Source organism: Macrosteles quadrilineatus, unplaced genomic scaffold (genome assembly GCF_028750875.1).
Source record: "Macrosteles quadrilineatus isolate MER2022 unplaced genomic scaffold, UCM_ALF_1.0 Scaffold_1__1_contigs__length_201487025, whole genome shotgun sequence".
NCBI lineage: Eukaryota > Metazoa > Arthropoda > Insecta > Hemiptera > Cicadellidae > Macrosteles > Macrosteles quadrilineatus.
The window spans coordinates 155,426,290-155,439,949 of record NW_026542594.1 but is presented as its reverse complement, the minus strand read 5'-3'; the positions used below and the strand labels follow the sequence as shown (position 1 = coordinate 155,439,949).

General features: G+C 35.1%; 1 protein-coding gene across 1 annotated transcript; it reads left to right on the top strand.

Annotated features, from left to right (window-relative positions):
* The first annotated feature begins 7,133 nt into the window (after positions 1-7,133).
* On the top strand, positions 7,134-8,210 carry LOC128988021 (translocon-associated protein subunit delta). Its single transcript, XM_054409196.1, has one exon. The coding sequence runs from the start codon at positions 7,418-7,420 to the stop codon at positions 7,937-7,939; it is 522 nt and encodes a 173-aa protein (XP_054265171.1). The 5' UTR covers positions 7,134-7,417; the 3' UTR covers positions 7,940-8,210.
* Positions 8,211-13,660: the final 5,450 nt, after the last annotated feature.

Here is a 13,660-nt window from a genome sequence, read left to right as displayed (position 1 = left end):
TAGAGTTTTGTCTGTACATTATTTCTTAGTACGATCGGACTTGCCTGAAATATTTTGTTCAACTGTTACGGGCTAGAACTAGCGTAAGATGTGTTGGTGGGATAGAAAAAAGGTAGAAAAATTACAGGGTCGCGTGACTTTCTCTCAGTAACACTCTTAAATTGTATTTTAGCTTTTATTATGGTTTAAAACGCAATACCATAGATCCAAAATGTTATAACACACATATTTTTACTTTGTTCAGTTGAATTAGTGATTAGGGTAGAGGCAGCGTAAAGAAAATGAGCAAAATACAGGGCAGATAGTGGCGTACACAGGGTAGTATTTAAAGGCTAAAAATAGATCGTTAAGGAGTTTTCTTATCGAATAAATTCCTACTGTGTGTATTGATGTCATTAGCATTGTTTTTCAAACGTGCTATTATCTCACGTCAAAAATGTGCTAGTATACACACTAGTAGTATAGTTAACGACTAGTGTACATGTTGCTCTAAATCGAGCAATTGCAAAGAAGTAAAGTAGTTATTTAAAAACAGTTATTAACTTATTTAAAAACGAATAAAAGTAATAATTTCCGATGAGTTTAAAAGACTAAACTCATAGATGGAACGTACCTAACATTTCCATATAATGGCCTAAACATTTCTTGTAAATATTTTACCATTTTTCAAAAGCTGATCTGGTTTTTAGTGTATTCTACAAATATTTCCCACTTATGGCCACATTAGGTAGTCCATGTTGATCTTCGTCAATGATAACGTAGTCAGCATGGTACTACCCATTGTCACCAGTACGTTTACAAATTTCAGTAATTTTTTATAGAGATACAATTTTGTTTACAATAGGTACTTAAGAACTGCCTGATTTTCTGCATAACCTCTCTGTCACAATTTTATTTGCCTCAATTGGCATTAATTTGGCTAGTTACTGTTATAACGTAAATTATATTTACCTGAAAATATGCAGAATTGTAAGGCCTAATGTTGTTCAGTTGGGTTTTTGTTTCCCTTGAATGTGAATAATGCGAATCCTGCAATGCAAGTTTTATTAAGGTTTCTTGGATGTAGTCATATTATTTTAAAATCACTTGACTTTTATGAAAACATATATAATGTCCTTGCCGTACCGGATTAATTCGGCCTTAGAGGGGTTTCCTTTGCAAATCATCATAAAGTTAAGTCCGTGTTTCCTACAAAATAGTAGCACTTCCGATAACATCCTTGTTCATTGTTTGTGGGAATCTTCATATTGTAGGCGTTCTTCTTTTATATAGGATGATAACGATAATATTTTTAAAAAGTCTCGATTTCTGCTACTTGGTGGCGTTCTATGACTTTCCTATGTTTCCTTGGAAAGCAATTACGACCTTTAAGGGTAGTTTATGAAATAATGGATAGTTTTGCGCTAGTTTTCTCGTCATGACGAACATTTTAAGTATATGGTTTATGGGGGTGTGACTTGTAGTTTTCACAAAAGTTCATGTGTACTTTGGGCTTTATATTGATCAACTAGTGGCTTGTAGGGACATAAGTCCCTAAAAAGCTCAAATGTAAAACAAACTATTGTAATATTTAAACAAACTCAGAATAAAATTATCTATGTGTCAGAATCGATACAGTGCTACAATACTACATGTACTCATATTAGTACCCTGGCCCAGTTATTATTTCTAATATTATAGCTCTACTCCTTTTGTAAAGGCACAACTGAATTAGTGTAAAGGCTGCCCTAGTTTCGTTTCTGATCAACATAAAATATAAACTACTCTCTGTGTCAGCTTATGTGGTGGTATTCCTCCTAAAGCTGTGATTGATTTTATACACTCTTTAAAATAGGCCAATTTAAACGTTCAGTGGGTTCATAGTTTGTTAAGACCATAGTAAAGTATTTATTTGCTAATCCGTTATAATTTTTAAGTTAATAACATAGCGCTGTCTGCTGTTATGACGCAATGTACAGACAGCCGACAGCTAAGCCATGTCAGCTATAGTCATGTTAATAGTAGATTATTTTTCATTCAATGGATGTAAATTTTGTTTGAAAACATTTTACCGGTTATATTATTTATTTAGCCTACAGTTAAAAAAGCTAATCATCGACTGATTACTAACTCTTTTGCCACTGGTTAGGGTTCCATTATCATGTTAATGAAACCAATCAAGAAAACAAATTCATCAGCATTGATATAGGTACATATTTTTGGTTAGTGAAACATAAAGAATAGGAAACTACCTCTAGGGTTTACTGTTATAGATTCTCTCTTTACTATCTACATAGATTGTATATATATACAATGCATGTTGGGCTATATTATTTTAACCTTTTTTTCCTTGGAGCAACAGACAGTAGATACCTGGTTAAAATCTACTCCAAACAATTTTATTTTTCCGCCCGTTGGAATTTATTATAGTAATTAATAAAAGGAATATATGTATTGCCTGTACAAACCTATTTCAAATTTTATTCCCAGGTTATTCTCTAGAGTAACTGTTAAGGTTGTTCCACTCGATACAAAGTATAGATTAAACACTACAATTACGTGTCAAATTAAATGTTATGAAATTTAAAACAAAAGTTTTGAATAAATTTTCAACATATGTTTTGAAATAAAAACAAAACAGGAGTTTTCTAACTAATCTTGCATCGTTGATTATTTAGTCAACGGGGCTATTTCATGTTAAACATTCCTTCAGCACAACAATAACCTACAAATGTGAAGAAATGTAATCAAAGTAAAATAATTTTGTAAACTTCGTGAACATATGTTTAAAAAAACCAAAGCTTAATTAAATGTTTCAGCCATTCTACTTCCATTTACTTTGATTTTAACCATCTCCCACGATTCTACTAAATTTCATGCGCTTGGCTAATTTACATACAAATACACAAATTGAAATGAAGTTCGAATCATGTAAAAACAGTTCTTTTAGTTCGTCATTTGCTTGTGGTTGTGGCATGTCCATTGTGGCAACATGCGTTGAAATGTCCATTTGTGGCCTCCTCTGCAAAATAAAATGCGCCACAATGCATGCAAGTGCTTTAAGAGGACCTATATTGTGAGAAACAACAATCAACTAATTTTCCAGCGTTTTTCTAAAACGGCTTCTGGATTTCTTTCACAATTAGGCCCTACATGACGTTCTCTTTTGCATTTCTTAAGTCTGTTGAATTCCTGGACACTCTTCCACGTCTTGCAGGTCTTCCCCTACCCTGTCTAGTTACTTCACTCATTATAAAAACGGAAAACAAAAAAATTAAACACAATCCTTTTTTAAACATTATTTACCAACATTGTCTTTCGGAATAAATTGCAAATAAATAAGTAACAGCTGATAGAATGCAGACGTTTTTCAGTCCCCATGCATTTCTTATGGTGGATATTTTACGTTATATCTCGTTTTCTGGTAGCTTTATGGGAATTCTGCTATTTTTCCCGAGTCCCTGGGGTCAATACCTTTAATTTAAGACCCCTCCCACTTTTCTGCGACTTACCAGACGTCCACAATTTTCTGGTAAAAATTAGGTCTTACAGAATTATATATATAGATAGATAGATATTTAATTTCCACAAAATCAGTTAATGTAACCAATGCGTTTCGTTGAATTGAAAAACAAAGAACACAATTAAATTAAACAGCTGATGTAAACAATATTATGTTCTTCGTAAGGATAACATGGGAACTTAAAATGCCACTGTGGCAGAGGCCAAGGGACTTTTTCAAAAATTGTAGGCCAGTTAGCAAATCTACGCAACACGCTCTTTCCAATGAGACGTCAGTGGATAAAATCGGTTAAGAAATGGTGGAGGATTCAACCGACAAACTTCGTGTTCGCGTATTAATTATATAGATTTCATATGTGCATGAAATGTTGGTGTGAAACCAACTTGTATAACTTTAAGCTAAATGGTTTAAGTTACCTGGCTTCGTCAAGTGATCCTTCATCAGTATTACACTACTATAGTTTCGGACTTGAAAATAAGTCCATCTTCAGAAAACGTCAATAGGTCATCTAACCAAATTGGTTAGATGACCTATTGACGTTTTTGTTAACCTGAAGATGGTCCTCCAGAGGCTACCTCACCATGTATACCTTTGAAGTAGAGGCTATATTTATTCCCAAAAGGTATCAAACGCCAGCTCCTGATCAAATCTTTTCTATCACTTTAAAGTTTGTTTCGTGTTTTTAGTCTTCACGTACAGAGACTTAAATCTTGGTATTAAATTGATAGCAATCATAAATCGTGGACAGAATCTTCCACAAAAGATAAATACAATATAGTTTAACACCCTAGAACTCCTTAAAAAAATATGTTTTGTTAAGGCTTTGTCATAATGTTAAAAATACTCAATACAACAAATTCATTAATTTTACATATGTAAACGTTGATAGTTGTGTGCGTATACATCTAGTCCTCTATATTTTCTATGTACACAAATGCTTCTGTATACACTTTTTTTGCAACTCACAGTAACTGACAAATATTCTAAACTGGTGAACTGTTTTTATAAATTTTTGCCATTATTTCTCAACCCGTGCTTAAAAAATTAGTGACTCGTGGATAAATCCAGATACAGAATTTAATCTAAATCGGACCACAGGTTTTGTCTGTTGCTCTGTATCTGGATCATACAAGTGTGTATTATATAACCTGATATTAGTCAAAATATGTTTAATTCTATAACGTTTAATTTAATTAAACATAAAAGTCATGCTCCCTCCATTTTTAAAGTATTCAGTCCAAAAATGTAATAAATTTACTTGTGCATACATATTTATTTCGTTTTAATAAATAATTGAGGTGATGCAATACACTTATGTAGGCAGTCGCAGCAGTCGAATCCGGGCAGAGCGCCTAAAGTTTCACGAACGCAAACCGCGCAACGAGTAGCTAAATGAGCCGTAGAGTAAGTGAGCCATCTAATATTTTGAAGAGGGTTCACTTACTCTACGGATCATAGTGCCAATGAACTGTAGAGTAAGTGAGCCATCTAATATTTTTCTGCAGGCTCGTATAGTATACGAGCCTATTCCTATAATTTATATTATTCATTATTTTGGCTCGTATACTATACGAGCCGATTCCTGAATTATCAAATAATTCGTAAGCTTGGCTCATAGTCACTATGATCTGTAGAGTAAGCGAACCTTCCTACTGTATTTTTAAATATAATACACGAGGCTCATAGGCACAATGATTCGTAGAGTAAGTGAACCCTCTTCATTTATTTTTTATTTTCGATAGGCTCGTATAGTATACGAGCCTGTAGTGCAAGTGAACCTTCAATATTATTTAAAAAGCTCGTATAGTCTATGATCTGTAGAGTAAGTGAGCTGTCCCCAACTGGTACAACCATACTTTGCAACGCTGCCACTTCGAAGGCCGCGGCCTGGAGATAAAGGCGGCCGTGGCTGATGCTGAATTGTTGTGATTTGATTGAACTAAACTAAAGGATTGGCTTCGTAAACATTTTGGAATGAAATTATGAGTCTATTCATGCACACGAAAATACATGTAATGCCATTTTAGTACCACTGTACTGTTTGAAAACAGAAATTTTAAATTTCGGCTAAATTTAGCAACAAAGTATAACTGATTATACATCTACCAAGAAGGATTATGTATCTCTTGGGGGAGTGTGTATAATCAATAGCACAAGATGCCATGTTAGCCATACAACAATGCTTTAATTTGCTAAACTATTTCTTTCAAAGTCCTACCATAATGGCTTGGAAAGAAATTGTGAAATTTTAGGTTTTAGGGAAATGAGAAACCCCAATTTTTACCCGATAAAACCCCCATAAGCCCCCGTTCCCATGTTTCGATCATGCTGGTTCGAGAAATCGTTTGAATAAACGTACCTAGGTTTACATGTGTTTGTATAAAAAATGTGGATAATTTTTGTTTGGAGTTATTGTGCGAACGGACACACACTCATACTGTATTTTCCTTCCAATGTGCACTCATACATTATATATATAGATATTATATATAAAAATGGAAAAGTAAATCGGTCCCGAGTCCAGGTCCTACCCCTGAAACCTACTGTAACAGCTTGTTCCCTATGGAAAATTTGCTAAGAGTTAATTGATAATTTGATAACAGGTATTAGGTAATTTGATAAGAGGTGCAATTATTGATGTGTAAGGAACACAGCTATTGTTTTGTAACCTGTAGTTCTTGAGTACGTTTGATGTTCGTGTCGCCGTTACCCTGTGCATTTCACCAGCTTGTGTGAAAAATATATATGAACACAAACGATACATTTTAAGTTCCATTATCTAGCTCAGTGATCGAAACATGACCCCGCTGTCTACATTGTCTTTATTGTTCTAGTCAAAATCAGGGGCGTAACTAGAACAGGGTTTAAGGGGGAGGGGGGTGGATGAGCTCAACGTCTGCACTCATGCAGGGGTCTGGGGGTGGGGGGTATGCAATCGCAATACCCTCCAGTAAAGAGGGAGGTCTGGAATAATTAGAACTCCAAACTCGTTTTTTCAGGCATTCCAGAGGTGTAATCACGTTCAAAAGAACTAAAAAAAATCAACCCAATTTAGGCTGTCTGCTGTCTCTGGCCGGTCAGATTCAGGAAATAGTATTTCTTGATTAAGAAGTGCCACTATCGATAAACCAAACGTAAACACACGGGATTGTTTTTTACCAGGCGTCTGCGTTATTCGCAATTTATTACAGTTTCTCCAAGTTTTAGAATTGGCTGACTACCCTCCCGACAGCCCTGACACCAAACAGGATTATAATACACAATACACAGCATTTGATACAAGTCTACTAATATCAATATTGATATTAGTAGAATTTGTTTAGTAGACTTGTAATGTTTTATGTTCTAATCCTCATCTATGTTTTATCATAGATAAAACATACTCCCTTAGGTTTTATCTATATGGTGCATCGTAGGTAGAGGAAAGAAATAATATGTTTCATTACTGTACTTAACCAGAGATTATACTAACTTGAAATTTCCAAAGGTCAATTTAAGTCGAATCTTCATCTTATTCACGTGACGTGTAAGACACATACCCGACAACACAGACCAATCCGAATCGTTTGATTGGTTAATTCAAAACGTCGTGCTAATGTGGCTTTCTATACGCTACGTCATCCAACGTATGTCAAAAAATCGTCTGCATCTGGTCGGCTCTGTGCTTTGCTTGCTAGTGCTAATTTGTCATCTTATTTTCATTTTAATCAGTGTTGAGTGTTATAGAAGAAGCAAGAAGTAGGTTATAGGTCGTTAGTAATATATTTAATAGACCAGAGAAAATTATTTGTTACTCGCTTTTACATTGTGTTAAACTACGACGAAAAACTTTAACTACATCTTTGCAACGTTGCAAGCTAACCTACTTGATTCAGTTCGTATTGTTTAGACATTTTATTTCTTTGTGCCTAAAAAATGGAAAGCCTAGTAATGAAATCTGTTCTCGCTGTTGTCATTTCTTGTTTGATTGTTAATTGTAATGCTAACACCTGTGTTCAACCAGAGGTTACTGCATCCCAGTACACTACCAAGGATGCGACTGTTTTAACCAACATTGCATATGTAGCTGAATTTACTTTGAAGTGTGCCAATGGAGCTAAGGGGATCCCTCTCTATGCAGAAGTTGCTGGGAAAACGTTGCCTGCAGCTAGGATTGGAGATAGCAACAATTATCAGGTTAGTTGGACGGAAGATGTGAAGAAAGCAAAGAGCGGGGACTACAGTGTCAATCTTTACGACGAAGAAGGATATGGTGCCTTAAGGAAAGCCTTGAGAAGCGGAGAAGACACTTCAGCCGTCAAACCCTTGGTAACAATTGTCGTCAACTATCCCGGCGCTTACCAAGGACCGTGGGTAAATTCCGAGTTCATGGCTGCTGTTCTTTCAGGTTTAGTTTGGTATTTAGCTTTTTCAGCAAAATCAAATCTTCTCGCATAAGTGGTCACATTAGTGAAATTTGAAACTGAGGCATATTGTCCTAAAGAGACATTTTAAAGACTTAACTTAGCCTACTCATGTTATGTTCATTCAATCATTTCTCATTTCCCATCATTTTTAATTGAATTTAATCTAAATTAGGTTTATGATTGTTGAAGTTGGATTTGTTCTTATTTATTTTTTAATATTTCTTAATTAATTAGCCTTACATTAATTATTGTAAGCTCCAAGCCTTGAATCGTAAAAGATGTAAATAAAATGGGTTTTGTAACTAGCCTCCTGCTTATTTCCCGATGCTCTACAATCAAACTTAGATTAACTCAGGTTGGGACACTGCTCTATTTTTTTATGATGCAAGTTATTCGAGGCCTAAGCCTATTGAAGAACATATTAAAGTTAGATAGAAAACTATTAGTTAACCAATTTTGAATTAAGAAGACTTTCTTAGCTACGGTAACATATTTTGACCTCTACTGCATATTTTGGGTTAGCCTACCCAAACATTACCTAGATAACTTCTTGATTAAAATTTTCTGTGCTGGTGCTACTATGAATATAAATAAATAAACAGGTTTGGGAAGTAGTGTGCTATAAATAGCAACGCTACAGTTTAGTAAACGTTTTTTAGCAATAGAGTAGCTGTAGCCAGTTAAGTTACATTTGTTTGTAGTTGTAACTTAGCAAAATTTCAGCTTCTTTTGTACTGAATTGTACAATGAATACAATGAATTGATTTGGCCAATCAACAACATTGTTACAGGCTATGTCAGTGTACAAGCATAATGTACAAGCATAAAATAAAAATCAAGAGTTAAAAATCAAACCAAGCAAAAATCGATCAAAACCAACCATGTTAAAAAAAATATGTTCAAGACCATGCACAAAATGATACAAAGCAAACAAATGCAGTTCATGCAAAATGCATGCACTATGCAAAAACAGGCTGTTTAGAGGAAAACTTACTTAACTAACTACAGTTTCAAAAAACTCTTTAAATTTGAAAAAAGGATTTTCAATCAGCCAGTGTAATATTGCGGTTTGGAAGTTCTTTCTTTCCAGATTTCTCACATGACCAGGAAGGTGATTGAACAGTTTTATTCCTGAAACAGGGTATGACCTAGCTCTTTTATCAGTTCTAGACCTAGGAATGACAAGCTTAGCACTAAACCTAGTGTCATGATTGTGCACTGAACTGGTTACATGTAAATCATTCATGATGTTCTTAATACTAACAAGGCATTGGAATATATACATATTTACAACTGTCAGAATACTTTGTCTCTTAAACAAGGGCTTACTGTGTTCTTTATAGTGAGCATGACAGAGAATCCTTACTGCCTTCTTTTGCAGTCGCAGGATCTTTTCGACATTGGGTGAGTTGCCCAACAAAATTAACGCATAGTATATGTGAGGTTGGAAAAATGCAAAGAAGGACATTCTAAGGGTACTCTGTGGCAGTTGGTCACTTAGACGTCTTAAAAGATGCACTACTCTGATTAGTTTAGTACAGACTTGGCTTATGTGGTCTTTCCAATTGAGACAGGGGTCAAGGGTTATACCAAGGAGTTTGACAGGCTCTTGGAAAGGAACAATCTGGGAATCACATAGGCTAAATGTTATGTACTGTGTTTTCTCATTATTGAGCACTAATTTATTGTCAACAAATCAATTTGAGGGTAACTCAAAAATCTTCTTAACAGACAGCTCTGCTTGTTCACGGGTCGCTTTACATGATATAAGGGAAGTATCATCTGCATACAACATGCAATTACCTTCAAGTCTGGTATAGAGGTCATTGATTGTTATTAAGAATAACAGAGGTCCCATAATGGAACCTTGTGGAACCCCGTGTCTTACAGCTAATGGTTTGGATGTAATACCATTCCAACTTACAACCTGTTGGCGATCACTGAGGTAGGATTTGACCAATCTCAGAGCACTGCCTTCTAGGCCATATTTTCCCAATTTCAGGAGCAAAATTTCATGTGACACGTAATCGAAAGCGCGAGAGTGGTCACAAAGTATTACGGAGGTAGATTTCTTAGACTCAAAAGCATCAACAATTAATTGTACAATAGAATCAACAGCCAATATAGTGGATTTGGCTTTCCTGAAGCCAAATTGACCAGGCACTAGAAGGTTGTGTGCTTCAAGGTGGTCGTACAATTGAGCAAACATAATAGCTTCAAACAGTTTAGAAAATACAGGAATCAACGATATTGGTCGATAACTTGCAACATTGTCACGGGACCCTTTTTTATAGACAGGCACAGTTCTAGAGACTTTTAATGGAGCAGGAAAAATACCTACTAAAAAGCATACATTAACCAAATGGGCTAGTATAGGTGCCAGTGCCCACACAATGTGCACCTATACTAGTAAACTACTAGTATACTGTACCTGTACTAAGTAAAAGAGTGATTTTATCACCTTACTATTAACAACCTCTTTCATTCTGAAATTTCCAAGAAAAATAGGCCCAACTAACTACTTTCTTGGCTTCTTACAGCTAGTCGCAGCTCACAGCCGCTTTATTAACTGTTATAGTGTTGCTTGGAAATGGAGGCCTGAGAATATTGATTGTCTTGACGTTTCATTCATTTTTGGCTCTCATTCTTTATTTGCTTCTCTATGGACACTGGTCAGACCACGTAATTGTTAGAGCTGACAACGCTTTAATAAAGCGGTTGTGCTTCCTTTCACGAACAGCTTGGCCTTCCGGCTCTCGCCGGCCGGCCGATCGTTACGTGTATGGGGGGCCTAACATGGCGGTGGCGGGTTGGGTAAAATCTTGTACGTTACGCATGAGCGTTTTTACATATCGCAAGTGAATGTTAAATAGGTATTACCATTACGATCCATACCCTTTCTGTTCTAATGTCCGTGCAGTATTTAATATGTATGAACGAGCTGTGTGGAAATGTGAAATCAAAATTCATTTGACAGTTGTGTCACGTGCTTGTTTACATTTAAACTTTGTCAGAAACTTGTTTACCAAGGACACAAAAAAAATATTTACATCTAAATCTTCCACCTCAGAACTTTAAAAGCCCGCGGGGCAGATTCCTAGGTCAATATGGAAGGGGAATATTTCTATATGTATCCTCAGAGCGGTAGCATTATGTTTTGCCCAATTTGAGCCCAGTCGGTTCAGTAGTTTTTGAGTTTAGCTCATACAAATACACAGACACCACATCTTCTTTATAATCCTTATAGTAGAACCTTGATAACAAGACTCTCATGGGGATTATCAATAATACTTGTTATCAAGGTTGACTTTTTATCGAGGTTTAATAACATGTAATTAAAGGGTAAAATAAATTCTAGGGAGTTTAAAAATGACACTGGTTATCAAGGGTGACTTGTTATCGAGGGTCTTGTTATCAAGGTTCCACTATAATACGTGAAGGTGATTTCTACTAAACACTACTCCTCCATTAATAATGGACGGATTTTTACAAAATTAAGACTGCTCTTTGACCAATTCCGGTAAAAAAGTCCTCGGGCTTCGCCCCACAGGCCATCAAAATCCCAATGTATTTCTTAGGAAGAAAAGATTTTTCCTACAGTCAACCGACAATGGCTTCCTTGTAGTATAATTTCAAAAACTCTTAAAATGAATGAAAACCATCTTTGCATAATTTATAATATTTTTACCATTAAAAATCATCACACTTTTCTATAATTTAAATTACCTATTTTGCCTGAAGGTCTTGTAGTAAAACTTGTCGTTACTCTATGCAAAATAGTGTTGACAGTGGTCAATCACTAGCTCATGTTCTTCAAGTTATTTTGTATCATTATTTATATATCATTTGCTTATCATCCAACTTGAACAGATTGTAAATTAAATAAAGTTTAAAAAAAAATACTAGTGGCTTATAGGGACATAAGTCCCTAAAAAGCTCGAATGTAAAACAACTTATTGCAATTCCGGTATTTAAACAAACTCAGAATAACATTATCTATGTGTCAGGATAGGTATCCCTATTTACACAAAAAAAGTTTGCTGTCTGTTTTTGTTTGCTTTACCTATTTGTTGATGTTATTTTCAATAAATAATTTGAATCACTCCAGAGGTTTAACATGAAAAGGCAGCAAACATAGGTATCATTGTTTGTGAATAAATACTGGTTTACTAAGGTAGCTTTGGTCTTGTGGTTAATGAGGATAAATAAAAGCTTCCCTGATTGGAATTTTTCAATTTTATAAATTGTCTTCATCAAATAAATATGAAAGGCAAATATAGGTTTTGAGATAAGCTCATCTCTTGGTCAAAACCGCTAAATTATCCCAGTTATTATTTCTAAGTTTATACTCCTTTAATGTGAAGGTTTAACAAAATTAGTGTAAAGTTAAGGCATCCCATTGACCAAACTTAACCCTAGATTTGTTTCTGATCAACATATAAAAAAAATCTACTATAAGTTTACTTGGTGGTATTCCACCTAAAGGTGCGATTGACTTTACATATGCTATCAAAATAGGCCTAATCATCGACTGATTCCTATTTATTTTGCGACTGGGTTCCATTACCCAGTTAACGAAACCAATCACGAAATTTCTTTTCATCAGCATCTTCGACATCCATATTTTTGGTAAGTTTTAAGAAATGGAACCTACCTCTAGGCCTTTTACTATTATATATGGATGCTCCCTTTACCACCGTGCGTGCTAGGCTATATTATTTGAACCTTTTTTGCTTGGAGCAACAGGCAGTAAATGGTTAAAATATCCTCCAAACAATATTGTTTTTCCGCCCATTGGAACTTAATGAACAAATATATTGCCTGTCTATTTAATCTTTATTCCCTTTATTATATTCTTTATTATATTAGAAGAAAATAACTTGTTATTTTTTCAGCCATTCTAAGCTCAATTCCGTCTGCTATGATTCTACTACTTATCATACGGATAACTAATTTACTTAAAGATCAAAATACACGAATTTGCAAATTGCACAATAAAATAATGTATTTAAACATTCTAAGACGTAACAAAAAAGCCTTAATTATTATAGGAAACGTTATCCCTGGTTTTATATAGTATACAGTACATTGCAGAATTGACTGGCAAATGAGTAATCCAAATGTAATATTGCTTACTTGCTTAGTGATAAATCACGATCAGCTGTATTGAAGTAAACAAAAATCAGCAGTAAATGGCTTCTAATGCTATTCTTATGGAGAACATTTTACGTTATATCTAATTTTGTGTTAAAATTTGGGGAATTTCACTATTTTTCCCGCCGTCACGGGGTCGAGACCTTTAATTTGAGCCCTCTCCCGTCGTTCTACGACTTCCCAGTCGCCCACAATTTTGACGCAAAGTATCGGCTTACGTAATTAATATATAGATATTCAAATAAACATTTTAACCAAAGATATATTGGTAGCAGTGCTCGATTTGCTGGAGAACGCGGTGGAACGGAGATTTGGTACCTCTCTTTCCGGAAGATAAAAATATTGGCATAAATAGGTACAAATCACATTAAATAGGTTACAGTTCTGGCACCTAATTTTTTACAAATCGGGCACTTTTGGTAGGTATAAAGGTAGCAAAGTAGGGTTTTGCTTTACAATATACTACAGTATACAATATACTACAATATACTCCCTCTTATCCGGACTCCTCGGGACTGTAGCCAGTCCGGATAATGAGTTTTCCAGTTAAACCGACGTCCCCAAAAACTTTTTAAAACGGACCTTTAAACGGCCACTT

Coding starts and splice junctions, on each gene's coding strand:
- LOC128988021 (XM_054409196.1), top strand. CDS start 7,418: ATGGAAAGCCTAGTAATGAAATCTGTTCTCGCTGTTGTCATTTCTTGT.